At 56.4% G+C, this 26865-nt stretch overlaps 1 protein-coding gene across 2 annotated transcripts in view; it reads left to right on the forward strand.

Moving 5' to 3' along the window:
• The window catches only part of EPHB2 (EPH receptor B2), a 134957-nt gene that overhangs the window by 21436 nt on the left and 86656 nt on the right, over positions 1-26865 (forward strand). For both annotated transcript variants that reach the window (XM_083802643.1, XM_083802644.1), the window contains exons 2-3: positions 19980-20044; positions 24527-25211. In XM_083802643.1, coding sequence (XP_083658769.1) covers positions 19980-20044; positions 24527-25211 — 750 coding nt within the window. The remainder of the gene's footprint in view (positions 1-19979; positions 20045-24526; positions 25212-26865) is intronic.

Consider the following 26865-nt stretch of genomic DNA (forward strand, 5'->3'; position numbering starts at 1 on the left):
TGGCCTGCCTCAGGTCTGTACTGCCCTCCTGAGGAAGCGATATCCTAAATAATCTTTTAATATCCTAACTGCACCTCCCAAGTCACAATTTATATTTTGAAAAGATCTCGCAGGGGTCAAAGATGCTCCTGCTGGTGTCACCTGCTGTTCTCATTTTATGGGATGACATTAGTCACTGTTCTCACTTTATGACATCACATACCTTCTGTGTAGCAGGGGATTGGTGAAAACCGTTTTCACTTCATTCCTTTCACCCTGTTCTTTAGTAAATTGTATCTTTCCAGTCACGTTTGGGGTTTAAACCATGTCTTCGTATTCTCTTCTGTTACTCTGCCCCACATGATGATGGTACATAAAACGCATTCACCGATGGACACAATCCCATTTGGCCATGGATCTTCAGGGCCCCGGGGACCCTATTCTGGGTGCCTGAGAAATGAAGCACCTAGGAGGTGGGAGAGGAGCTAGCCCATGAGTAGCTTTGTCTGTAAGGCAGGGTACAATACTCCTGCTGTGCACGAACTATAAGTCTTCAGACATCTATGAGACTTTGTAGGAGTGGTGCTGAACTAAATACCAACTGTGTTTCAGAGTTTCTCTTTCCTTTTAGGAATAATTTGCAATCATACCACAGCTTCAAAAAGCATCTGAGTCAGATATGGGTGAATTATTTGCAGACAGCAGAGCTGTTTTCTCCTGCACAGCAACAGCTTGAACAGTCTGGAGAGGGAGGTTTTGCTTCTTGCAAGTGGAGGATGCAGCACCATGCTCCAGGAGAGGGCTGCTGGCTGTCTCGGTGAGACATCGAGATGTGCCCAAGCCCTAGCCGAGCAGGCACAGCCGGACCTGAAGGGTCCTGAAGAAATGCTCCCTCCATCCCTGTTCCCACCTGGCACGCTGGCCCCTTCCCATCAGCTGCAGCGGCTTTTTAATAGCCGTTTCCCTGTGAAATCGGAAGGATTGCTGGCTGTGAAGTACAAATGGTATGTACTAAATGCTGCGTAATGGATTCCTCTTGAATCATTTCGTGCCTGCGTGTTTCTAATAAAAGGTTTCGGGAGCGGGGTGGTTTTGCTGGCTGACAACAAGGCTGAGCAGTGAGGAGGCTGGGTCCTGCTGTGGGGGCAGCAGGTGGACGACCAGCCCCTGGATGAGCACTGGATTCTGCAAACCAGCCAGCTCTGAAATGCTGTGGGGGGCGATGCCCTTTGATGGGGGCTGTCAGTATTCTGCTTTGCTAGGGAAAGTGTGCTGTTTGAGGGAAAAGGGCAGCCACAGGACTTGCTTTTCATGATTGTGGGGCACAAAGCTACCCATGAGGACGTACCCCATCTCCTTTTGCTCAGGCTGGCAGTAACGATGCAGAGATCATGGGGATGTGCAGCACAGTCCTTTAGTGTGGAGGAAAGTACGTGGGCAGCACATGGTGCTTTCAAACTGAGGGGCAGATGAGTCACCCTAAGAGTTTTTACAGAGGTAAATGGGGTTTTCAAGCCATTTATGTGTAATTCAGCAGCATTATGTGTACGGGGGGAGGTTCCCGTGGTATTCGAGCAAAAATGGATTTTATAGGCCTTAGTGCAGCATTTGCTGAAGGGGCTTAAAGCTGGCTAGTCAGAGGAAAACACCATAAGTGGGTCATCAGCACTTTTTGGGCAGCACTTCTAATGAGATCCCTGTCTGCAGCAAGTACCAATGTTGGAAGAGTAGTAAAGATTGGGGAGGATAGATTAGTTACACCCAAAACAGTTCGGTGCGTCATGGGAACAAAAGTGTGTCTGAATCCGGCCGAGCCCCGCTGTGTGTCTGGGAGCAGAAGGTACAGCCCTTGGCTGTGGGGCAGGAGATGCTAACTGGGATGTCTTGGGCTCTGGAAGGACTTCTGAAAAGTGTTTTCCTGGTTTGAAAGAGCTGATCAGATACTTGCTTAATAATGCAGGACGTATCAGTGAATGCTTTGTTTGTGAAATGGAGGCTGGACCTGGATGCTGGGTCCGTTTCTGGTATTTGCGTTCAAAAGAGAATCAAAATCAAAACAAAATACCTGCAGTCATGACTCAAGGACTCAAGGTGTGGAAAGCCTGCCCATCATTTGCTTTATCCATCAGATTCAGGAGTGTCTTCTGCCTTGTCTGCTGGTCCCGGCCTGGAGGAACGGTTGTTAATAGTGAAGGCCTGCGTAATTTAGCAGGGCAGGACTCTGTGGCTTGGAAGCTGGACTAATTCAGATGAGTAGAGGAGCATGTTTTTAATAACGTGCCTAATTAACTGTGCAGCAGTTCACCCAGGGATGTAGTCGATTCGCTATTGCTGGTAATCTGTAGATCAAAGGTGACTGATCTCTCATAAACAGTTTTTGACCCCCATGGCTCTTCCCTCTGGCTAATACCCCTCTGTCTCCAGTGTCCTCCGGCATGTGCTGGGGTGGACGGCCAGGCAGATAGCCTGACCAGTCCTTTTTCTGTCTTTGAAATGTGTAAGCCTATGTTCAGCTGCAGCAAAAGCCTGTTCCTTTTGTTAAAACTTCTCTGGAACTGTTTGATGGAGGTGCACGCTGCGCTGGCTCTGCTCACCCCACCACGTTGGGTGCTGCATGGCAGGGAGCGGGGTCAGAGGGAGGAAACATTTCCCTGGTAATACGTACCCTACAGCAGATTCAGTCTGCAGGGATTCGGTAATAAAAACAAAGATGGCTGGACGCAAACCTAGAGAGCTGCTAACAGCCTTCGATCAGGGTTACCCTGCTGGGTGACAGCTCAGAAGGCCAAGGGGGGACATCTCCTGTGTGCTGTGGCCTTGTTGCTTGATGGGCTGAGGCTGGGCAGAGCTCCCTGACAGTCCCAAGGGAGCTCACAGGACACTGTGCGGTGCTTTCTGTGGTCTGTGGGTTTCCAGATGGGGCCCAAAACGAGCACCTGCACTGCCTGCGGTTCTGCGCCTTGCTGCCCTCGTTCCTCTCAGCGGACGCCCACAGCCAGGCTCTGTGCAGGGCCTCCAGCAGTGCCTGGGTGGCTGAGGCGGGTGGCACAGGTCTCCAGCCACATCCACGGCCCTGTCACGAAGCAGGCCAGGGAGGGCTTTCCGTCCTGGGAAGCTTAAAAGCAGTACTGGATGCTTCCTTCTGAAAGGCTCATCCTTGTCTAGATGAGTGCGGGGAAGTCCTTCGGCCCATGCTGGCCAGCGTCGGACCAGATGTTCGTGCTTCACCCAGCTGACCTCCGGATCGATGGAGCCGGGAACTGTTCTTTGTTTGCCTGCCGCCACGCTTGGACGCCCGCTGCCATGGCTGTGACGATGGGCTTGGCCTCAGACAGCCACCGGCCCGCAGGGCTGGCGTGGGGGCCCTTCTGTCCCCAGTGCCCCCAGTGGTTTAGGTGCTCTCCTGTCACCTGTTCCTCTGCAGCGTAAAACACTGCCCCTGAAGCCTTTGCTGAGCTGGGCACACTGGGCAGCTCATTTCACAAGGTAGGGACGTTTCAGCACTGAGCAATCTGAGGGCTTCTTCACGGGAGTAACCCCATCAAGCAAATTTGTGATATTTGAAGAAAGAAAAGTTATCAGAGGGAATCACAGAATCACAGAACTGTAGGGGTTGGAAGGGACCTCCGGAGATCATCGGGTCCAGCCCCCTGCCAAAGCAGGTTCCCTAGAGCAGGCTGCCCAGGGAGGCGTCCAGACGGGCCTTGAATATCTCCAGAGAAGGAGACCCCACAACCTCCCTGGGCAGCCTGTCCCAGCGCTCCGTCACCCTCACCGTGAAGAAGTTCTTTCGCATGTTGGGGCGGAACTTCCTGGGCTCCATTTTGTGGCCATTGTCTCTTGTCCTGTCCCCACAGAGCACTGAAAAGAGGTTGGCCAAATCCCTCTGTCTCCCACACTTCAGGTATTTATAAATAATAAAATACCAGCTTTAAAGACAGCTTTACCAAGTTCTTCAAATCCATGTACCACGAGTTAGAACTGCATCAAGAGTTAATTATTTTCTCTGAGAGGAGTAAACAAAAGGTCAGCCAACAGATTTTTATTCATCTATAAATCTCCAGCAGTGTGAGCAGATAGAGGGGGTGAGCAGCCCTGTGCGTCCGCCAACGTCCACGCAGCAGCCCCAGGGCCTCTGCTCCCCAGGCAGGATACATCAGGAGATGACAGAGGAGCGTTGTGTCCTTCCCTGGTGGGAGGCGAGGGAAGGTATTCCCTTGTGAATCAAGGTATTTTTCTCTCGAGGGGAGACGTTTTCCACTCCAGAGCTGGCCACCTCTCTTAGCTCCTGGCTCCTGTGTGCACTGGGGTTTGCTCACACACGAGAGCGCAGGTACTGGGGAGAGCTGCGCCTGCCCACACAAGGAGACCTGTGCAGCTGCTTGTGTCTGCACGTGTGTGAGCTTGTCTGCACGTGTGTGAGCTTGTGTCTGCACATGTGTGAGAGTGTGTGCTGCACTGGGTGCTGGGCCCTGAGCACGCTCCTGCAGAGCTGGCGCCAGCTTGCCCCCATTGCTGCCCTCCAGGACACAGGGACAGGTGCTGGGGCACTTGTCTCACGCGTTGATTTCCCACTGGGAGGGCAGCATCCAGGCTGCAGATGTTTGTGATGAACAGCCAGGTACATGCCATGCCGAGAAGGACTTAACTGGAGCAGGCAGCACCTGGCAGCGGATGCAAGGGAGATCTGGAGAAGGGTTTCCAGCAGGGTGGGAAGAGCACAGAGCGGTGGCAGGCTGTCCGCGGGCGCTGTGCTGCCCTGCAGCTCTGCTGTGCTGGGGGTAGCAGGAGGCTGGCGGTGAGGAGGATGGCAGGAGGCTGGCAGTCACCTGAGCTTGAAGACCTGCAACCAGGGCTCTCTGCTCCGTGGGAGGATGTCAGGAGCTCTGCCGCAGCTTGCTGCCCCTTTCCCTCTTGCAGGCAGCTCTGCCTCCCTTGCTCCAAGTCCTGCAAGGAGGGAGAAAACCCAGCTACCCGAGCCCTCCAGGTGATGAGGGGATAGAGGGAGATGCAAAGCCCTCACTGGTTCTCCGAAGCACTGCCAGGGAATGATTCATGGTGAGATGGGCCTGAGATGGGTGAGATGTGGTGGCTCAGCAGCCTCCGGGCTCCTGGGGGCACCGGTAGCTGGATGTGTCCGGGAGCAGCCTCCGTGGTGTGCAGCAGCATGCCGAGGCACGCCGGGGTCCCAGGTGCTCCCGAGGAGATGCTCTGGCCGTGCACAGAGCTATGCGTGAAAGCTCGCGCCCTGCCTCACAGGCAAGTCTGGTCTTGAGGGTATCCGAGGCCGCCCTGGGCCCAGACTGCACATGTGCCCGCTGAAACATGCTGTCTGTCGTAACTTCCCTGCGTGTCCCAGTCCCGGCATCCCAATCTGCTCCACTGTCAGCAAGGTGGGATGCTCGTGTCCCTTGCAGTTTCCTGCAGCTGGCCATTGCAGCCACTATGGGATGGCAGCAAGACCTGGTAGGCTGCAGTGGCTGCATGTCCTAAAAGGGCTTTGCAGATGGGTGAGGAGGTGGGGATGACAGAGGAATGAGTATGGTGTTGGGAAGCGGGAGGAGAGCAGAGTCCTCTTCATTTTTTGCTCTCGTAGGTCTGGTGCCTCCCTCAGCCGGAGATGGGACTCGGGCCCTCCAGGGATCCCTTCCCATCACACTTGTGGGATTCAAGGATCATCTGCAGTGCAACAGCAAGGGGAGGATGAACTTGCTGCTCCCTCATGTGTCTTCCTGCTGCAGACATTGATTTATTAAGTCTGCTTCGTGCTGAGTTCAGGGAATTCAGGGGATGGTGCATTCTCCGCACAACACTTTTTGCCTGATTTCCTGTGTCAAGGCTGAGGAGGCTGTCAGGTAACGCCTCGGTCACTCTGTACACTCAATTTTGGATTTGTGTTGCTTTTATGAGGCTCAGGCAGCAAGTGGTAAGCACTGCGAGGCTATCCGTGTTTGTCCTCACATCCTTTGGGGCTCAGAGGATGCAATGTGGAGGCTTCGTGTGTGGGGAAGGAGCAGTGGTGTGGATCCCGTACAGTCCCCATTGCGTGTCCTGTGCTCGAGGCCTGGGGGGCTGGAAGGTGCCACAGGTACGGTCCTGAGGACACTGCTTCCTCAAGGCGTTTTCAGGTGCCGGGACAAGTTTGCTACTGAGTGTGTGTCTCTGGGTCGACTGTTCTGGTGTCACTTCATTGTCACGTGGAGGTCCAGAGGTGTTGATCAGCGTCAGGCTAAAACCAACCCCTAAATTCTCCAGGCGCTGCTGCTCCCACCATACCGTCCATCCTGCTGTTCTTCTGGCCCCTCAGCGTTTTTTTCCGTGCTGTTCCACCCTCAGGCCTGATCACCCGGTGAGCTCAGGTGTTGTAAGGGGCCAGGGTGCTTGGTGCTCACTGCTTTCCTCTGAACCGGCCCTCTCCTGGGGCAGGCGGTGGGGAGGGCTCCCCGCTCCCAGCCGTAGGAGAGGAGCGATACCCCTGCTGCACAGCTGTGTGGGGGCACTGGGAGGCATACGGTGGAGCTGTGAGCCCACCTGAGATGCTGAAGGGAGCCTCACAAGGGAACACACTCCTTCCCCTCCGAAGGGCTGGGCGAACGCTTCCTTGTGCCCCTCTCCAGAGCTCTGCCAAGCTGCTCTGGATTTGACTCTTAGGTAATGCTTGCGAATACCTGTGCTGATAGCTCCGCTGCTTTTATCCTCAAAGCTTTTTTGGGACAGGGGTCCCATTGCTGCACCCACTTCACAAAGCATCTGAGGCGCAGAGCAAGGAAGCGGAGAGCACCGGGCTGAGCTGCTTGGCTCCTTCCTTTTGGTCTGCAGAGCTCTCACCCCCCGTCCTCTCCCTCCCTGATGCTTCCCATATTGTCCTACTTCCCGGCTGCTCAGCTAATGCCTCAGGCGTCTCTCTGGCGTGCTGCTGCAAGGCCGCTTTGGTTTGCCTCGTCTTCATGCCAAGACGTTGGCTGAGTTGTCCTGGCAGCTGCCACGGCTCTTGCAGAGCCGAAGGGTTAGGGCTTGGTGATCAGGTCGTGCCTGGAGGGCCAGGATGGCTCCTGCAGCCATTCACCTGGAGGGCAACCATTGCTTCTCTGCAGGCAGCACCTGAACCACGTGCTTTGGGCTTCCTCCTGGTCTGGGAAGGGCTTTATGAGCAACTGGAGGTCCCCGTATTACTTCACAGACCTCATCCCTGGAGGTCTCCCAGGCTCAGCTCAGCAAAGCCCTTGCGGCCCGGGTCTCGCGTTGGGGATGAGGTTGGACCCACAGCCCAGGCTTCCTTTCCATAAGCCCCGTGGGATGCTATGAAAACTTTCCCAGATCTTGGACTGCTCTGTCCCTGCTTGACGCCTGGCTTCTTTATAGCAAAAGATGTCGAATGAGAGAGGAGCGCTGTTGGTGCTGGGGGCTGTCCTCTCCCCACGGGTCTGCGGGGGATGCGCTGCCCACACCAAGGGGCTCCTTGAGAACAGATAGTTGCCCTGTGCGTCGTGGCGCTGCCAAGAAGCTCCTCCAAACTTGCTCCTGTGGCCCTGACACCGTCCCTCCTGGTTGGGGCAGGGTCACAGCGACCTTGGAGCAGCGTTTAGGGCGGCAGGGAAATCCCGCAGCACAGGAGCTGGGTCCCCCGCTGCCCCCCCCGGGCACAGGCAGTGGGGTGCACCAGGAACTTGGGCCTTCCCTGCATGAGTTCACACTCGTGTGTCCCTGTGAACTTCCTTCTCCATAGCTCTGATATCGTTTGCTTTTGATGTATTTAAAAATTCCCCTTTCTCTCCTTTACCTCTGCCGACAGTGTACTTTTCATTGATACGTTAACTTCCTCTAGCAACCGTCTGCATTTTATAGCTGCTAATTTACTGCTGCCAACTTCCCCCTTTTTATTTATACAATATGTTTATTTTTACTACATTTTTTTTCTTTTATTCAAAGCCAAGACAATTTTTAACTAAGGACGCCTTCTTTTATAATTGCAGATTTATGAGATTTTGGGCAAGCCTTCTTAAGCTAGCTCTAATTACTCTTCATTGTTTTTGTTTACATTTTCCCCCTAATCAATTTTTGCTAATAATCCCTTTCAGTTTTTGGAAATTGCCCCTTTTACACCTCCGAGCGTGTTTCTTATTGGTGGGTGCAAAAATCTGTTCCCACATATGTGTGATCAGATTATGTTTGCCTGTACCTAGGCAACTGCTCATCTTTGGTTCATTGATCTGCTCATCTTCAGCTGTCAAAATGAGGTCTGCGTTGTGATTGCCCACATTGATTGCGGGTTTTCTGTGTGTGTTGGAAATGAGCCTCTTTAAGCGGTAGCGTCTCCGGGAATATTTCTCAGCGGCAGTGTGAGGCCCCAACGTGTGCTCTCCACCATCCCCGGCGGGGAGGGTCCCTGCCTGCATCGGGCAGAGCTGGTTCGTAGCCCCTTGGCTTCTGCTTTAGGCTGATTTGCAGACTTGCAGAAACCCCCCAGCACGGGCGCTCCCCACTGCCGTGTTGGTCTCCAGACCCCAGATTCGCAGTGCAGCCCTTGCAGGGTATGGCAGCTCTGCTGCAGCACATTCCCCTCCGTGGCTGCTGATGCAAATTGTAGCAGAGGTTTTGGCCCTGGAGGGGATTTTCTGCCCCTTCTAACCCCCACCCCAGCCAGCTGGATTTCCTGGGCCGTTGGGATTTTATACCCAGGGCAGGGGCTGTAGCTGAGCCGGTGCTGGGGCTCTGGGCACCTTCCCTCCCCAGGATGAGGCAGTGCTGTGTCTGGATGCTGCAGGTGGGGTTGGCTTTGCCGCGTGCACTCAGGGAGTGGGAGATAGGGCAGCTGAATATAGTGGCAGGGAAGGTAATGGGGTGTGTAAAGGGGAGGGAAGCCCTTGCAGGACGTGAGCACAGACCCTGGTGCCAGGAGGCTGCTTGGAGCAGGCCAGGCAGAGGCCAGCACGTGGGGGCAGCGGGGACCCAGCCAGGACAGAGAGAGGCCAAGGAGGAGGAAGGAGGCACTGGATGGGGCTGGCAAGGACCTGAGGGTGAGCTCCTTCGGCAGTCCCACAGCTGATCTGCGTGGGAGCTGCGCTTTTCCACCCCGTTCCCAGGCACTCACCTCTCCATCTCGTGGTGTCTCTGGGTGGGCCCAGCACAGAGAGCTCCTAGGGGTTGTCCTGTGTGTGCAGCTTCGTTTTCTGCTGGTGAACGCTGCCCTGGGCATCCTACCTCTGCTCGCCAGGAGGGTCCTTGGCGTTTGCCTCCTCGCAGTGCCAGTGGCTGGGTGTCGCCTACGCTGTCCCTCTGATTCAGACACGCTGGACTGAATCATCCTGCTGCTACCTGCTCTTTTCCTGGGCAGGTACAAGATGATGCTCTGCCCGCTCATCCACAGGTGCTGCTGCTGGCTGAGAGCGTCCAGGGAGCTCTGTGCTCCGAGAGAAGCGGCTCAGAGAGAGAAAAGGAGTGCTGGTGGAGTGAGGACGAGGCTTTTGTAGGGGCCTCTGCGTGGGAAGTCCGTCCTCCCCATCCCGTCTGCTCTGCTGTCTCCTGCCCGTGCTGCAGAGGGAGGCCACCTGGATCCCGTGGCGGCTCTGCTGGGCCGGCGGCGCTGGGATGGATGGAGCACATCCCTTCCAGAGCAGGGTCACCACCAGCGCCAGCCTCGTGCCATCCGCTGGCGGGGTGGCCGCCTTGGTTCAACGCGCTGACAAGGGAGGTTAGACGAGTGTGTAATGAATTACCCGTGCATGAAAGAGGAAGCCCTCTCCGTGGTGAGGTATCGAAGATAGGGTTTTCCCCGGGGAGGAAACATTTGCAGCTCACTAAAAATACCCACTGTTAACAGCTGCCGTCTCCATCGCAGCTTTATCGGTGGTGTGGGGCCTGCGGAGATGCGGGGTTCACGTTTCTGGTGTGGCTGTGCGCTAGCCCCCAGGGACACCGAGGGGGCTGCAGAGAGATGCTGCCTTATTCTCTAGCCTCGGGACCTGCTAGAGGGAACTCAGACCGAGAGCGCTGCGCCAGCCCCTTGGCAGGGATTTTGGGAGCTCCTGCGTCTGTCCTGGGGAGAGGCTCCCCGTGGTTTGGGAGCCCAGCCCGGAGGCCCCTGCTGTCGCAGCCAGCTGGGGGGCACGGCGCACCCCTCTGCAGCTTGGCACAGGCGAGCCTGCAGCTGCCCATGTGGTTCCTCTTAAGCTGTTCCCACTTGGGGCTGCCAACCAGAAGCGAATTTACAGCCTGTCAGTAAAAACAGTGAAAAGCAGGAACGCTTGGCTGGCAGGTAGGTGCACGGAGCCAAACATGCGTCGGAGAGCATCCCCGCTCGGCTGCGTACCCCGTGCTTCGGCTGCCTGGGGCTGTGAAAGGGCCCGGGACCCCCTCATCACCCAGGCCTTTGGGCTCCGTGCGGATGGGCCTGGCAGCGCTGGAGGAGCGGGAGCACCCGCAGGCGCCAGCTTTTGGGTGCTCAGGCACAAGTCAGGTGCTGCTGGGTGCTCCTTCTGTGCTGGGGGGCTCTCCAGCCCTGCTCGCCGCGCTGCCGTCCCGGGGCCAGCAGGGAATGGCAGAAGCGAGAAGAGGTGCGTGTGCTGCGGGCATTGCACAGCAGCTCTGCTGGTCCCCTCGCTCCTAGCTGCTGCTGCCAGGATGCGGGGAGAATGGCAGGTTTCTCCTTTCCCCAGGCTGTGTGGTCTCGGGAGCAGCTCCTCCCTGCGACTGGGCTCATCCCGCCCGCTGTAGCCTGGCTGCAGGCGGCCGGTGGGGTCCGTGGGTGCTCAGAGCCGGCTGGATGGGTCCGTGGGTGCTCAGAGCCGGCTGGGCCCTTCAGACAGGGGCTGGCTCTGCTGGGATGGGACCACCGGCGCAGCCCCTCCAGCTCCAGGCAGCAGCACTGCAAGGAGAGGATTGCCGTGGGCACCCCCTGACATCGTTTGGCAGGGTCTGGTCGGGGAAGAAGCTAACCAGGCTGATGTGCTGGCACTGCCAGGCTTGCTCGGAGGCACCAGGGTCTAGGCCTGGTCTTCAGCTCTCACTCACCGGGCCCTGGTCTTGTTTCCCCACTTTCCCCACCCCTGGTGGGCCTGTGCTCGGTGTGGCCCTGCCTTTACAAGCCAGGCACGGGGCTGCGCAGCGCAGCTGCGTGTCGCTGTGTGCTGGTGGGGCTCTCGCTGGAGCTTTGGCTGTCTTTGGAGATAATATCTTTTCCCCTGTAAATGTTATTACCCTGTATATGTTCGGGTGGGGGGAGGAGGGGTGACCATCTGTGTTTTCCAATAAAAGCAAATTAAAATTGAAGCCCATTAAGGACAGCTCAATTGGGATGCTGAGCAGGGCTCCGGAGCCTGCTGGGAAGGAGTTGCTTCCAGCCTGCACCACCTTTTGTCATCCTGCGTGGGTGACAAAGCCTCGTTTAGTGCCAGGGGTGCTGGGAGGTGGGATGGGGATCACCGCACGCACCTGAGCTGTGCACTCTCCCCGCTCCGGGTAGGGCGGTCGGGGCACTGCCCCACGGGGACGAGGAGCCAGAGCTATCCAAAACCCATGCCCTGTGCTCATGTTGCTCCTCCTGGTCCTGTCAACACTCGTTGAATCAGATGATGAACGAGGTTAGCGAGGAAAAGGGACGGATGTCGTGTAAAAGCCCAGCATGTGCTGCTTAACTGGTGATACTCCTCAGTCTCTGGGCTTTCTGCTGCATCCCAGACGTCCTAAGGTCCCCTCAGCCCTGTGCCCAGGCACAAATGCTTGTCTGGGACAGAGGATCCTACGGGGCCTGGGTGTCGAGGAGGGGCTGTGCGCTGGGGGCCTGGATGGTGTAGCCCTCCACTCGCATAGAAACTTGTGCCAGTTGGCCCTGGGGCATGACATTCAGGATGTTCAAGGAGATGTTCAAGGAGATGTTCAAGGTCCGTCTGGACACCTCCCTGGGCAACCTGCTCTAGGGAACCTGCTTTGGCCGGGGGAATGGACCCGGTGATCTCTGGAGGTCCCTTCCAACCCCTACAGTTCTGTGATGACGGTAGGAGCAGATTATGATGTTGTAAAGCTGTTGTAAAGTGGTGGAGGCTGCCGGCTCCTCTAGGGCCGAAACACCTGCAGGAGCAGCTCACGGGCACCGGGCCTCCAGCCCCAGAGCTCTGCGGCTGCTGGTGAGGAAGAGGAGCCTGGGGCTGCCAGGGGGACATGGCCAGGCTGTGTCCTGCCCGGAGGGGTCTCGGTGTCTGCTGGGCCCATCCTGGCAGGGCGGATAAAGCTGGATGCGGGCAAGGATGAGGCTTTTTTAACCCCTGGGACTCCCTCCCGCAAGGTGTCCTGCAGACAATGGGGTTTGTGTGACTGCGGAGACTGAGTCGTTAGCGCTGACAGTAGCAATGGCTGTTAAATGTCTGCATCTGTGTCTTCTCTGTGTGGCTACTGCATTCCCGGGAGCAGCAGGAGGGCCCCTGCTCACTGGCATTTAGCATCTGCATTGTCTCTGCTCGGCAGCCTGCCCTCGGCTGAACTCAGACCACCTACAAACCCCGGCTCCTCTTGGGGCAGGCGCTGCCAGCCGGGGCTGCGTTCCCTGGTGCTGCTGGAGCAGCTTTCTGGGGTCCCCGGTGGGGTTATCAGGTTTCTGCTGACCTCTGGGGCAGCCGGTGTCGGGGAAACGGAGTGGCCGGGGACGCATGTGCAGCGATGGCCTTGGGGCAGTGGCAGCCAGGCCAAGCGTGATCCTTTCTTGCCAGCCTAACCTGAATCTTCAACAGAGTCCCAAGATCACAAAATTGGAATTCTTTGCGGAACCCCAGCCCCTCTCAGTCCTCCTAGGGGCTGGGGCCAGACTGTTTCCCCTCCTGTAAGGTGGACGGGGCGGGCAGCCCGCTCTGCCTGGCAGCGTTACTGTGTGTGGACGGGCTGATGGCCAGCTGGGTGGCCAGAAAGGAAGACACGTGCTTGGGTGACTTGCAAGACCTAGAGCTGGACTTCACCCCCCTCTTAGAAGGGGGGCTTCGTGCTGGTTTTAAGTGTTCCGGCAGCGCCTGTGGTGGCCGATGGCTTCCAAACCAGGAGGAGCAGGGCTGAGTTCACGGGCCCTGCTGCCGTCTCTGAAGGAGCCCCTTGCAGGCACTTTTCAGCCTCCTGCGTGGGGCTGAAGAGTTGGCTGCGTCCCTGCTTCGACGCTGGGGAAGGAGCACAAACGTTCAGCGAGCGGGACGGGAGGCAGGGCCCTCATCTCCTGCACCTCCGTGCCCTCTCCTCCCTGGGGTGACGTCCTACCGAGGGTGGCACCGGAGTGCTCCTGGTGTGCGCCGTGGGGCAGGTGAGCTGCCTGATGCTTTAACACCGGGTAAAACGTCGGCCGCAGCTTTGGCTGCCTGAGGCTCGAGCTCCAGTTCTCCGAGCTGAGGTTTTTGCCCTTCCTCCAGTACCAGAGGGACGCAGAGGGAGTTCGCCGTGGGGCTCCTGGGTTGCGGTGTGACCTTTCCCTTGCCAGAGCTGTATGATATCTCTGGGGTCGGCCCTCCCCCTTCTTGCCTTGTTAGCCCCGAGGAGACTGGATGTGCTCTGGAAGGTGGAGATGCTGGACGATGCCTCTGTTTGTAGGTCTCGGTCTGTCTGGACCCTGTTTTCCAGGTGAAGGGGTTGAACAACTGGGTACCTGTCTCCGCCTGGGTTCTCGCAGTGCCGGGACTGCCGGCACAGACTGCTCCTGCAGCACGGGGCGGCTGCCCCCGGGGTGGCCTTGGGGGCTTGGGGCTTTGGGCAGGATGCGGGCAGTTCCCATCCCAGCTCAGCCGTTGCTTCTCCTCGCTCCCTATCAATCACTCTCCCTCTTGGAGTTTAAGTGGATCCCTGAGTGAAGTATCTAAAATATCCTGTAGCCGCCGGCTCACAATGCAGCGTGCTGTTACCGCGCCAGCGGGTCGGCCGGGGGGGGATTGGGTTTCAGTTTGTTCCGCTGGCCACTGGCCAGGCAAAGCAAAGCTCGGTGCTGCAGGGAAAGGCCACTGGGTTTGCTCAGCCCCTCTTAGCTCTTGCTGGCAAAAATATTATAATAAGGCTCCAGTAAAGCACGGGAGGCAGAGAGGAGCCTTGCAACTGCTGGAAGGATAAATAGATCTGCAGCGAGGGCTCCGTGGGGCGGGGGACAGACGGGTTTCTCATTAACCGCCCCTCCTGCGTGGGGATGTGGTGGCTGCACCTGAGGCCAGGCTGGAAACGCCGTTTCACGAGCACGTGTGCCCGTGCAGAGCAGTTTGATGTTTTGCTGGGCTCCAGCACGGAGTCTCGTTCAACGCCAGGGTCTTCCCTTCCTTCAGCGTCACTCCAGCATGGATTAATCTGACGAGGTGCGTTAGCTGGGCTTCCAGGCCTGCTTCTGGGAGATGGTGGTGATGCGCAGTCTAAGCTGTGTCTGCCCTGGCTGACTCGGGATGACTTTGCTCCCAGCACCTTTGCTCCACCAGTGAGGTCTGGGTAACTTCTTGCCTGCCTTTGCACATCCAGCCTTGGCCACAATCACTGCGATTCTGGGTCAGCCTAGAAGCTTGTACCCTGCATTAATATTGTACAAGGATTAAAATACTGGCGAGTGCCCTACTCTCAGAGAAGAGCTGACATGAGAAGTGAAAGGTGAAGGGAAAAAGCTGTGGGTGGAAAAATGAGGGTGTAGGCTTCAGCTATCTGTGGGGCTATTTATTTGTCCAGCTGTTTCTTTATCTGGATGAGTTTGGAGCCTGCGAATGTCAGGGATTTGCCAGGACTTCTGAGAAACCCAGGTCCAGATGTTCTAAATTGGTCTGAATTGGCAAAACTCCATGGAAGTTATTTTTCCGGACATGGAGAAGTGTGTCTGCAGTGCGCGCAGATCCCCTGCTAATCCCTTGCCCCTCCAGCCTCTCTGCCACCGTCTCCTGGTCCTGTCACTCTCCGTCCCCAGCCCTGGGCATCCCGTGGTGGAGGCCCCAGCCGCAGCCAGCACCCACCGTGATCCTTGTCCTCTCCTCCCAGCTCCCGGGTCTCAGTCCTGACCTGTCCAGATGGGCCGAGCCGGTGCGGCTGAGACCCCCACACTGGTTTCACCTGTGGCCGAGCACCAAGGAGGTCACGCAGAAATCTCGGAGCCCCTCTCCCAGGTGACTGCTGTGAGCGTGGAGGCCGTGGCGTGGCGGCAGTGATGTATTTTTGCATGCAAAGTGCTCGAGCTGGGATCCAGCGCGGGGCAGAGGCCACGGACCCTGACGTGCTCTTGTAGCAAGCAGCAGTGCCTCCCCTGGCAGGCCGTGACAGCAGCGGGCCCCGGCGCTGGCAGAAAGTTGCTTATTGAAAGCATCTTCAAAGTGAAAAGGACAGGCACTTATCTCCTAACCGTCCCGTGGGGAGCAGTGCGGTTTCTGGTGGGAAGCAGGCCAGAGTTGCGTCTGCTAGTTTCGAGCAGCTGCAGGTTTATTTATAATGCTGTGGGTAGCATGTGAATCTGCAGATAAACACGCGGGAGGGAATAACACAAACAACAATATTGAGAAAATACTGCTCCGGCAAGAGCGTTTCACGGAGCCGCAGCTATCGCCAGCCACCAGAGATGGGCCAGGGGCCAGACACCCACCCGTGCTGCTCCTGGGGGCATTTTGCTCCGCGTCGTCACTGTCGCTGCTGGAGGGTCGCTCTGCAGGATGCTGGGGGTCCCGGGGTGCCTGGGCCTGCTGCTGCACCTTCCTGCAAGCAGCCCCCTGCTTTTGGGTGGCATCCGAGCTGCCAAACCAGGGGGATGGCGTTGTGGAAGCGTCGGCTGTGGCAGCGAGCAAAGCTGCTAAATCTGCTGGCCGAAGCAGGCGACTTCTCCCCTCCACGCTTTGCAGGGCACTAGCGATTGGTTTTGGGACTGCCCGTCCAGAAACTGGTCCGTCTCTGTAGTCTGCAGGATGCTGGTGCGGGAGCTGGTCCTGCTGGGTGGCTGGAGCAGGGCCTATAGGGTATATAGGGACAGCCTGTAGGATCAGAAGGGCTGCTGGGTTGCCTTGTCAACCCACCGTGGGTCACAATCGGTGCAAGGGGCTGAGCACGCCGAGGGCTGAGCCCCGCTGGGACTGCTGCGTGTGGAGGACTTGCTTCTGGAGGATGGTAGGCTCCTGTTCCTTGGGGCTTATCGCGCCTTGTGGGAGTCTTTCACCTGCAGCAGGCCCGTGCACAGCTGACATCTCGGGACCTGGAGGTGAGTCACCGATCCGCTCAGAGACGTCTGCGGTGCAGACATGAGCACCTCCTAGGTTATCACACCTTGATGGGCCAGAAAGAACCGCGGTGGCCTCCTGCCCAGCTCCTGCTCCCGCAGCACGTGCTTGCCCAGATTCTGGCTCACCCCGGACGGGGAAGGATCCAAATGGTACAAGGGCTGCATCTCTCGATGATTGGCCTTCAGAGGTGGATACCTTCCCTGCTAGAGCAGAGCCTTGTTTTCCATCTGCTTTACTGGGCTCAGCTCCCAGGCAAAGCGGTAGCTGCAATTTCCCTTGTGGGCTAAGGAGCTCTGTGTGCTGCTGCTTTCTTCCAGCGTAGGTCCTTACGGACCACAGTCACCTTCCAAACTCCTCTTTGGCGGTCTCCCACAGAGCTGCAATGACAGAATCTCACCTAGCTGAAGGAGAAGTAAGCCCTGGCAGCACCACAGCCTTTTTCTTGAGCAGCTGAGCTAGGCAGCAAGGCCTCATCTCACCACGTTAAACCTTCCTGGTCTATTGATCGCTAGCTCACGCTCAGTGCCAGCGTTTTCGGGATGAGATGACAGAGCATGGCTTGGCCGCATCTTCCTAGGGCCTTTGTCCCCCCACAACAGCTTCTTGCCATGGAGATCTGAAGTGCTCAGAGTCCAGGAGAGAGGCAGAGGGAAGGCAAAGCAGATGGGGAACGCGCTGGGATATTGGGCATTGCTCCTGATTTAGTTTGCTGGAGAAAAGAATTAACGTGCTTCTCTCGCCTAGAAATAAGCAACTTCTGAAGGATGAGACAGTGAGCTTCCCTGGAGGGTTGTATGGCCTCTCCGAGCTCGGGGGGGGGTGTGAGGAGCTTTGGTCCAGGTATACAGGTAAGATAACTTGGCGGCAGGCCGTTGTTAGCGTGTTTTGAGGTCAACCAGCAATGGATGGCGGATCAAGCCCACCACCACCCTTGAAATCCAGCCTGGCTTCACATGCACATTTGCAGTCAGTGCAGCTAACGAGGTTTGCTCTAATTTGTGGGGACCAGTTATTCGCAATTTTACGGAATTCAGGCAACTACTGCCAAATGCTGACATGTCAACTGATCTCATAATGCTTTCTGGACATTAGCCAGGGCGACAATTTGCTAGAAGAGATGTGTAAAAAGGGGCACAAAGAGATGTTACAGCTGTGCGCAATGGGGACCGCGGTCCTGGGGTCCACCCTAAATGAAGAAGGTTGATAAAGAGAAGCCCCAAAGAAAAGGAGCTGTGTTAGAGTGAAAGAATAAGGATGCTCAGTTAATCTAGTTATCTTCACGAAGGCTGAGAGGTGATTCATTTGGCACTGGTAAGCAGCACAAGAGGGAAAGGAGGTTTTGGGTAACAGAGTCTTTGTGAAAGTAAAAGGAAATCTAATAACTGGCAGCGTAAGTTCAGACTAAAAGTAATGGAAGATAAATTATTTTTTTTTAGGAGAAGGTAATTGACCTTTGGAAAAACCTGCTGGAAACCTGCAGTTTTCTACTCCTTGTTAGCTTGTGTTGGACGTGGTGCCTGGGGACATGGTTTAGTGGGTGCCACTGGTGGTAGGAGGATGGTTGGACCAGGTGATCTTGAAGGTCTTTCCCAACCTTAATAATTCTATGAAGATGAATGTCCTTGGGCCAGCTTGGGTAGATGCATGTCTCAGAGGAGATGGGAAACTCTTCAGCTGTGGGTTAGGGGCAAGGGCGAGGGCTTTGGGCAATGCTCTGCATTAATGTGCTGGGCACATTTCCACTGCACCAAGTTTTCGTAAAAGAAAACGCTTTTAAAAATGCAAATTATTTCAAAATACTGTTTTTATTTGGGGAATTACTTATACTGTTTTAGAGTGTATCTTCTTTTATGACAGTCACTGCTATTAATATATTTACTACGTATCATTGTCATTGATAGCTAAAATAAATTAACAAATACAGTTTTTTATTTTTATTTTTTTAAGTAATGCAGATTCTAGCTAGCACTGGGCAAAAAATGTTGTTTTCCTTCTAGATCAAAGTGCCACTGGTGTTTTAATGAAAAAGCCAGATACTTTGATAAAATAAACACTATTATTAAACTATGTAAACAAATACTCAGTTTAAAAAGAAATTTCATAAATCTGAATGACAACATTTCTGCGCTAGCTATTTTCCAGAACTTTTCTTACTGGGAAAATTTGAAAAGGACTATTTTTGCTTTCTACTTTTGGAATAAAACCAAATTTTGAAATGCTGGTTTCCTGTGAACTGGAAACCGCTGGCTCTAACCAGGAGTAACGAACAACCCACAGCCTGAAAATGATTTACTGCTAGAAGTAGGTGCAAGTAGCATATCTATGCTGAGGCACTTTTTAGCTCACTTATGGGAAAAGAGAATTTCCGTGGACTGCTCAGCAGGCTGAATAACAACCATTTTGCCATTTCTGCATCCAGGTTTGTCTGTTCAGATGACGGATCTTGCACAAGGCTGGTCTTTTCTTCCTTTGTGTTCAGTGAAAGGGGAAAAGGTGGAGATGCTTTTTGGGAATTTGTGGCAGGATGCTCGTGGTTTTTGGTGGCCAGGAGCAGCAGCAGGACACGGTTGCAGCCAGGAACTCTCCATCCCCCCCTTCTGCTGGGGGAACTGGCACCATCTCTTGGGTCTGTAGGCTGGTGGCTGGAGATCCCTACTAAATAGGGGCTGTCCCCTTGGAGCTCTCTCAGGGAGCAAGCCGTGGCAGGGTGGGTGTACACCTGGCACATAACGTGCTTTTTCTTGGGAGCTGGAGAGCCCTAAAAATTCAGCGTTTCCTTGCCTGTTCCACAGTAATTGGGAGGGCAGGGGAAGGGAAGCTACAGGCTGTATTTCGGGTTTGCGTCGATTGTGCATGCGATGGATGCTTCCCAGCATCCGTGCAAATGTAGTTGGCATCCCGAGCACGTGCGCTCAAATCAAGCGCTGGTTCATGTTCTCCATGCAGAGCAGAGAGATAGGGTTTCTTCTGTGGCCATCACCTGGGACTTAGCCACAGAATCACTGTCTTGTACAGTCTCTCCTGCAAGCTTTACGCTTTCCCCTGGCTGGGGAACATTTCCCCACTTTACCCAAAGTACTGGCAGGGCATAACCCAAGCATCCCTTCTCTTGCCATCAGCCTGGTGTAATTATGCCAGCCAATAGCTATTTAGGATAAAGAAACCATGAGTGCAGGAGATGTGATGAGTTTTAGGAAGGACAAGGAGCATTGTCCAGAAAGTTCACTGCCTACGTGGCTTAGGAAGCCATCCTCTGCCTCTGTTCAGTGCTGATCAGCTGTAGCAGCATCTGCCCAAATTGCCTGGAAAACCAGCTTTAATACTGACTTAATTTTTAAGTACGGCAAGTCCTTGAAGTGCTGTTCCTTCCTGTCGGCTACTACATGGCCAAGGATTCTGCCTGCCATGCACAGTGCTGAGAAAAAAACGTCTCACTTTTGCAAATGGGAATGAAAGGTGATGGAGATAACCTGTCCAGGCCAGGGCTCCTCCTCGGCCACTACTGCAGAGCTGCTCCCAGGCTGTGATTTCGGATTTTGAGGAGGAAACTCCAGCTGGACACTGGAGGGAACGAGGGAGCCGGGTCCCTGCAGAGCAGGGAGACGCAGTGCTCCGGTCTCTGCTGCCTGCTCACTGCCTGCACCTACCTGGGCACGGGCAGAGGGGGAAAAACCAATGGTAGGGCTAGAGCAGGGGGATGGAGGGAGGGCGAGGAGCAAGATCTGGAAGACCTCCTTTCCTCCTCCTGCTCCTTTACTGTCCTCAAGCCCCAGACCGACACTGACTCCTCGTTTCTCCTTCCTCCTGCAGAGACGCTGATGGACTCCACAACGGCCACAGCAGAGCTGGGCTGGACGGTGCATCCTCCCTCGGGGGTAAGTCATCCTCCTGCTGTACGGGAGCTGCGTGCCAGGTCTGCGGTCTCTGGGCCGAACGTTGGTGGGGTTGCTCAGTGAAAGGCACCTGCTGAAGTGCTTTGGCCAAATGAAAAGTTGTGATGGGAAGAGTATAAAAAATGAAGACAATTTCTGCTTCTGGTAGTTTTCTAGGAGGCGACACTTCCCCAAACTATCCCATGTTCAAGAAGGGCAGTTCTCACCTTACAGCATCAGGCTCACGTGATGTTGGGGGACTTACACTCGCTGTGAAGCTGCCCTGTAGTCGGTTAAAGATGAGGGAGAAGGAGGAATGAAATGCGAAGGCCACCATCATTTGTCCCCAGAATCTCACTTGTTATCTCATTGCTCATCACCTGCTGCAGAAAAGGATCAGGGCATTGGCCTGAGAGGTTGCACACTTAGCAGCTGTCTGATAAAGTCCTGAAATGAAAATGCAAAGTGCATGTCTGCAATATGGCCCTGGGATAACGTGGACCCAGACAAGGCTGTTAGGAACACCCAGCAACTCACGGCAGGACCTTTGCTAGCTCAGTGTTGATCCTCTCCACTTTCCTGGCACCACGAGTCCCCTGGGCCCCATCCCAAGGCCACCCAGATCAAGCTCCTTCAAACCAGAGCCTGGCCAAGGCAGCGTGTCTCTGCACACACGGAAGAGGCCCCGGCCACCTCTGTCTCTCACCGGGTTTGTGTGGGGCGCTGAGATGCTTGGAGCATCCCTCCCCTCTCTGCCCGCGGTGGCTGGGAGCAGCTCGGGGCCGTGGTGCCCAACACCCCCTGGCTGCCACCAGCCGGCGCGGGGGCGAAGGTGAGGCTGGCAAGGGACTCTCATAGCACCCCGAGCCAAGCTGTGCCCCCCGATGCAGTGTCGTGCTGCCCTTCAGGTCTGGCAGCTGAAGCCCCCGGAGACAATTCCCTGCCCCACGCACAGCGGTGAAGGCTCGGCACCCATCCTGCCCTGCACCCAGCCCCGGCCGGGGCCAGATGAAGACATTCCTTTGGGCCTCACCCCGGGGCTGACAGCAAGCCCGCTCCCTGAGCCAGCTTGGCAGAAGAAAAGAAGCGGATGAGAAAAGCCTCTGTCGAGGAGATTAAACCCTGCGAGAGCGGCCTCCTCGGTCTGCCTGGCCGACCCGCGGTGCCGGGGCGCAGGGGCTGCCGGCACCGGTCCCCCATCACCATGATAAAGCCCCGCACCCGCCTGCCAGCCCGACCGCCCCACCAGCTCCAGCCCGGCCGCCGAGGGGGGATGACGGGCACACAATGGGCCGGAGCAGAGGTCAAGTCTTTTTCTCTCCTCGCCCAGCCTTTCTTGTTTGCGGTTTTTCCATATGTAAAGCACGCCTTGCTTCCAGCTCGCCAGCCCCGCGGTAATGAGGCCTGGGCCTGCTGGAAGCCGTCTCTCCGTATTATTGTGCTGCCTTCTTCTTTTGAGTTCCCGGCATGTTAATTAGAGAGCGAGGAGAAAGGGAGAAGCTTCTAATTAAGCGATGAGGGGCTGATGCACAGGGGTGACTTTCTCTCCCAGCTGGGAGAAGGGAGCTCGGGAGCGGGGCGTTGCAGGATCGGCTCGGCCAGCGGTGCCGGCGGCCCCACGCAGCCCCTGCTCGCCGTGCTGGGCACCCTGAGCTGGCCCTGGGCATCCTGCTCGGTCCCTCATCCCTTCTGGGAACCACTTAGGAAGAAGCCTGTCTGGGAAGCCCAGCACGGTGCTGGTGCTGCTGGTGGGGTCGCCTCCTGTCCCCATGGATGACGCAGCTTCAGCAAGATCGGGTGCAACCAGGGTCACCTGGAAGAAGCCCCCGATTGCTGCTCTGTTTAGTGTTTTATTTCTAAGCTAAAAGCCCAAATAGGTGGGTTTTTTTTCTTTTTTTTTCCCTTGCTGTGGAGCTCCTGTGCTGTTCATAGCTCTCCCTTTGCCCTGCCTCTGCCATCCACCGTGAGCCTCAGGCTGCAGAGACTCCTTCCACCACCTGCTCCTCCTGCCTCGTGGTGCTGAGCTCTTCGGGCTGTGTCCTGAGCCCTCCCTGGGGCCATGCAGGAAAGGGTGAGGGACAGGTCAGGTACTGGGCATCCCTGTGTCCTGGTGGCTGACATGCTGGTTTGGAGTGGTCCAGGCAAGGGAGAGCCAAGACAGAGGCAGGGCAGGGGAGGTAATTGTCTTCTTATGCCTTGTCCTTGGTTCTTTCACCCCTTCACCAGCAGCGCCCTAAAAAGCAGAGAGATCCTGCGTTTTTCCACTAGCATGCCAATTTTTTTTCTGGAAAACAAAGCAAAGGCTCCCCCTGCATTTTGAGAGGATGCTCTCCTCCCCTCCCTCCCCACAACGGGAGCAGATTTGCAGCCATGGCCAATCAGCAATGGTTGGAGCTGTTTAGGGATCTTCCCTGACAGCCTTCTGTTCAGCTGTTAGCCTTGATGTGCAAAAACCAATCTGTCTCTCATCTTGGGAGCCTCTCTCTGCAGTCCTGAGTGCCCTTGTGAAGCTGTTTGCTGGCCACAGGGCGGGGATATGGGGACGCCTCTGCTCCCGCGGGGGTTTTGCCGCAGTCCTTGGTCCTGGCACAGGTGCTGGATCTGAGCACCGGGAGCATCGGCTCGGTGCTGCTGTCCTGCCCTGGGTGCTGCAGGGCTGTGCCATGTGCAGTGAATTTCTTGTGCGTGGGAAACAGCTCGCTTTCCACTTGAGCAGCTTTATGGACAAGTTCACGGAGAACTGCTCCAGCTGGCTGGGGGTTTGTCACTCGAGCTGGACCCCAGTCCCTACGGTCGGCATCGGCAGGGGTCAGCTCTGCCCTGTCCAGCCTGCAGGGTGCTCTGGGTGGTGCAGCTCTGGCCTGGTGCAGAATGAGCTTGTCCGGCTGGTCTCTGATTCCTTTGCCGTATAGTCTGGTGATTCCCGTCCACGGAGACCACCCTAAGATTTCCCAGACCTCCCTCCTGTCCCCATTGGAAGCTGAGGTGGAGGGAGGCACAAAGGGCCAAGGGGCAGGGGAATCCCATTTGCTTGCTCTCCTCTGGCTCCGTTGATGGTTGGGCCCTTGCTCACCTTTGCTGCCATGGAGCCTTGCCAAACCCAGGACAGAAAGGGATTTTCCTCCTCCCTTCTCCTTCCCTGGGTCACCTCTCTGGTGCAATCTGCCCAGGGTGTTCAGCAGCATGGTTTGGTGGGGGTCCTCAGTACAGGAATCCTGATGGATCCCAGCAGGTAAATCCCATCTCTGACCTGCTCTGAAGTGTCTCCCCGTCCTACAAAGGATGGAGACAGCAACAAGCCCTGAAGGACTGGACAAAAGGGCAGAGATCTGGACATGGCCAGCCAGGAGTGGGTGCAGGTAAGGGTGGTGGTGTAGCTGCCCTGAGCTCTGCAGAGACCCCTCCAGAGCTGGCAGAGCTGGTTGCTGCTGTTAAGTCAGCTGGGAGGAGCTGGGCTGACCTTCCCATGGGGAAACCCAAGATTGTTTGCAGGGAAAATGCACTGACTCCGAGCTGTCTTCCTGGGAAGGATGCTACTGCAGCGCCACCAGCCATGGGACATGCCACAGGCCCACTTTTAAGGCAGCGGACACTCCGGCTTGGGGCTGGCTCCTGTGTCACACATCTGGGAGGGACACCAAAAAAAGTCGGTCCTTGTAGGATGAGGGCTACCAGAGGGATCGAGCCCAGCACGTCCCCCTTTCTGGATACGTGGCGAGGTCAGGCAGGCTCCCATAAACCTTCCCCCCGGGCTGCTGGCCAGCCGTGTGCGTCTCTTACTGCATGTCCTGAAGCGTGGGCTTGGTTGAGGAGGCAGGGTGGGATCCCACGAACGGTGACAGCACTGGAGGGGGCCATGAGCTGCCCTTCCCAGACCCTGTCCCCGAGGGATGCTGCCTGCACCTTGCGCCGGTGCTTCAGCTGCAGCCTCCAGGAGGTTTTGCAGTCACGTTGTGAACTCCTGAGAAAGCAGAGCCTGTCTGCCACGTTTGTAACCGTAGCGGCACCGGGGGGAATACATCTGCTAAAGGCATCGTGTTACTTTGCCGTGAGGCTCTGCAGTTGTGAGGCCTCTGCGGCGCTGCGCAGCCGCTTGGTGGGAGCCCCTGCTAAAGCCATTACTGCTGCAGACAAAGTGCACGGCCCCTCCGTGCCCCGACGCGCCCAGGCCACGTGCGGGGACGTTTTACCCTAAATCTGGGCATCGAGCACGGCGCTGGGCAGAGAGCTAGCTGCTGGCAGCCACCAGCGCCCAAGGTGGGTCAGGATGGAGAGACGTAGGGGTGGGTGCTGGTGCTGTGACCGTGCCTGGGCAAGGAGGCGTTGGGTGCTGGCGTGGGCATGGTGTGGCACAGCTCGTACGGGGACAGTGTGCCCGCTCAGCGTGCAAGGGGACTGGGAAGAGGCAAAGCAGGCGGGAACCCCATTTAATGCCGTGACCGTCGGTTCCGTGCAGCCCACTGACTTTCTTTGTCCTGTCCGCAGTGGGAAGAGGTGAGCGGGTACGACGAGAACATGAACACGATCCGCACCTACCAGGTGTGCAACGTCTTTGAATCCAGCCAGAACAACTGGCTCCGGACCAAGTATATCCGGAGGCGAGGAGCACACCGCATCCACGTGGAGATGAAATTTTCCGTCCGGGACTGCAGCAGCATCCCTAACGTCCCAGGCTCCTGTAAGGAGACTTTTAATCTCTATTATTATGAATCAGACATTGACTCTGCCACCAAGACTTTTCCCAACTGGATGGAAAACCCTTGGATGAAGGTAGATACAATTGCTGCCGACGAGAGCTTCTCGCAGGTGGACTTAGGTGGGCGGGTGATGAAGATAAACACCGAGGTGCGCAGTTTTGGGCCCGTCTCCAAAAACGGTTTCTACCTGGCCTTCCAGGACTACGGAGGCTGCATGTCTTTGATCGCAGTCCGTGTCTTCTACCGCAAGTGTCCCCGTGTGATCCAGAACGGGGCTGTCTTCCAAGAAACTCTTTCAGGAGCGGAGAGCACCTCCCTGGTGGCGGCTCGGGGGACGTGCATCACCAACGCGGAGGAGGTGGATGTGCCCATCAAGCTGTACTGCAACGGGGACGGCGAGTGGCTGGTGCCCATCGGCCGCTGCATGTGCAGGGCAGGCTACGAGTCGGTGGAAAACGGGACCGTCTGCAGAGGTAACCGCTGTTCTGTTCTTGCTTCAGGTGCTCGTCTTGCCGCCGCGGTGGGCTGTGCTTAAGTTGGTGCTTGGGATTCGCAGCTGTGGTCTGCAGGGAGCAGGGCTCATCCGTCCCTTGCAGAGGCTCTGCCTTACCTCCAGGTCCTCTGAGCCTCCGAGTCCAGGGGTGCCGTCAAGTCCGTGGCGCCTTTTGTGCTCCCCAGGCCTTGGAGAGATGTGTGTTCAGCTATGGCACGTGGCACTGAGCTGTGCCTCTGGTCTGCAGCCCCCTTCCCAAAATTCTGGGGCTAGAATGGAAGAGGGAGCAAGAGAAGGGTCTGGAAGAGAGGGAGGTTCCTCCCCGGTTGCACAGAAACAGGTACGGGGCCTCGCAGGAGGAACTGGTTTAGTTTCAGTTTACATCCTGTGGCTCAGTGTGGGCTGAAGTGCTCCAGGGGTAAAGGGAGCGGGGCTCCAGGCGCCCAAACATCCCGCAGTGTGAAGGACCCAGTTGTGTGCAGCATTCTGCTGGTGAGGTGCGTACGGCCTAGGATTGGATGCGCTCGTGGGGTGCTCGTGGCCAGGCTCATTTCTGCAGACTGAACATCGCTGAATCCAGCCCCTGAGCTCCCTCCGTAGCCAGAGGTTCCTGCCTAAAGGTAGATGTCCAAGCAGACCCTGGGAGCGCCTGCTTCTCCCGTGTGGCTCAGCCGCATCCCACGGTGCCAGTCCTACAGGCGCAGAGAGCCCCAGGCAGGTGCGATGGGGCTGCTCAGGGCTGGGTCGGAGAAGAAACACCCCTCACAGTCCCAGCCACTGCTTCCTGCACTCAAGCCTGCTGGCAGCTTATTTGTCCCCTGTCTCAATGATTATCTCCGTAGGGGTAGGGATCGGTGTGATCCTTTCCCCACTTTCTCCACCACCTTTTCTGCACCTCCTAGGAAGGGGTGCAGGACACCCACCTTGTCTTTCTAAGTGGAGGGCTCTGCTTTGATGGAAACTGGGTCATGTGCACCAAGGATGGGTGAGGAGAGAGTAGCCAAAATGATGTGTTTAGCAGTGTGCTGGGTGGCTGTGCTCAGAGCTGCTGGAGTTATGAAGATGGGGAAGTGGGAGAGCTGCAGAAAAGGACCAAGAAAGCAAAGCAGAGCAAACCATGGCGTTTGGCAAACCGATTCTTTCTTCCCTGTCCCAGCCAAACATCAAAATCCCATTACAGTTTTGATAGCATCGGCACACTGAGCAGAGCCGGAATTTCTCTGAGATCAATTATAGATACGTCAGCAGGCAGCGCGGAGCCTCAGATGCTGTGCAAGAAAGGAGCTGCTTCTCCTCTCTGCTTGCTGCAGGAAGGGATGGGTAGGCAGCTCCAAGCAAGCACGGGGAAGGTGCTGATAGTGAGGAGGTGGCCACGCCAGAGAGGGGCAGATTCTCTGGCAGCATTCGGCTGGGCCTGCAGGCTGAATAGTCGCAGTGGTCCCTCTGCCATCTCCCTGCCAGCAGCAGGGCCCTGCGATCAGAGCGACCCAACGCCCATCTTGAGCAGGGCTGGGTTTGGAGGTCCCCTGCAGAACCAGGCCTGCGTGGTGCTGCTGTGATCTGGGGGGCTCAGGGCATTCTCCTCGAGCCCATGTAGCTGCTGTAGGCTCTGTGGGGCGTCTAGATCAAGGGGT

Source organism: Anser anser, assembly GCF_964211835.1.
Source record: "Anser anser genome assembly, chromosome: 17".
Lineage (NCBI taxonomy): Eukaryota > Metazoa > Chordata > Aves > Anseriformes > Anatidae > Anser > Anser anser.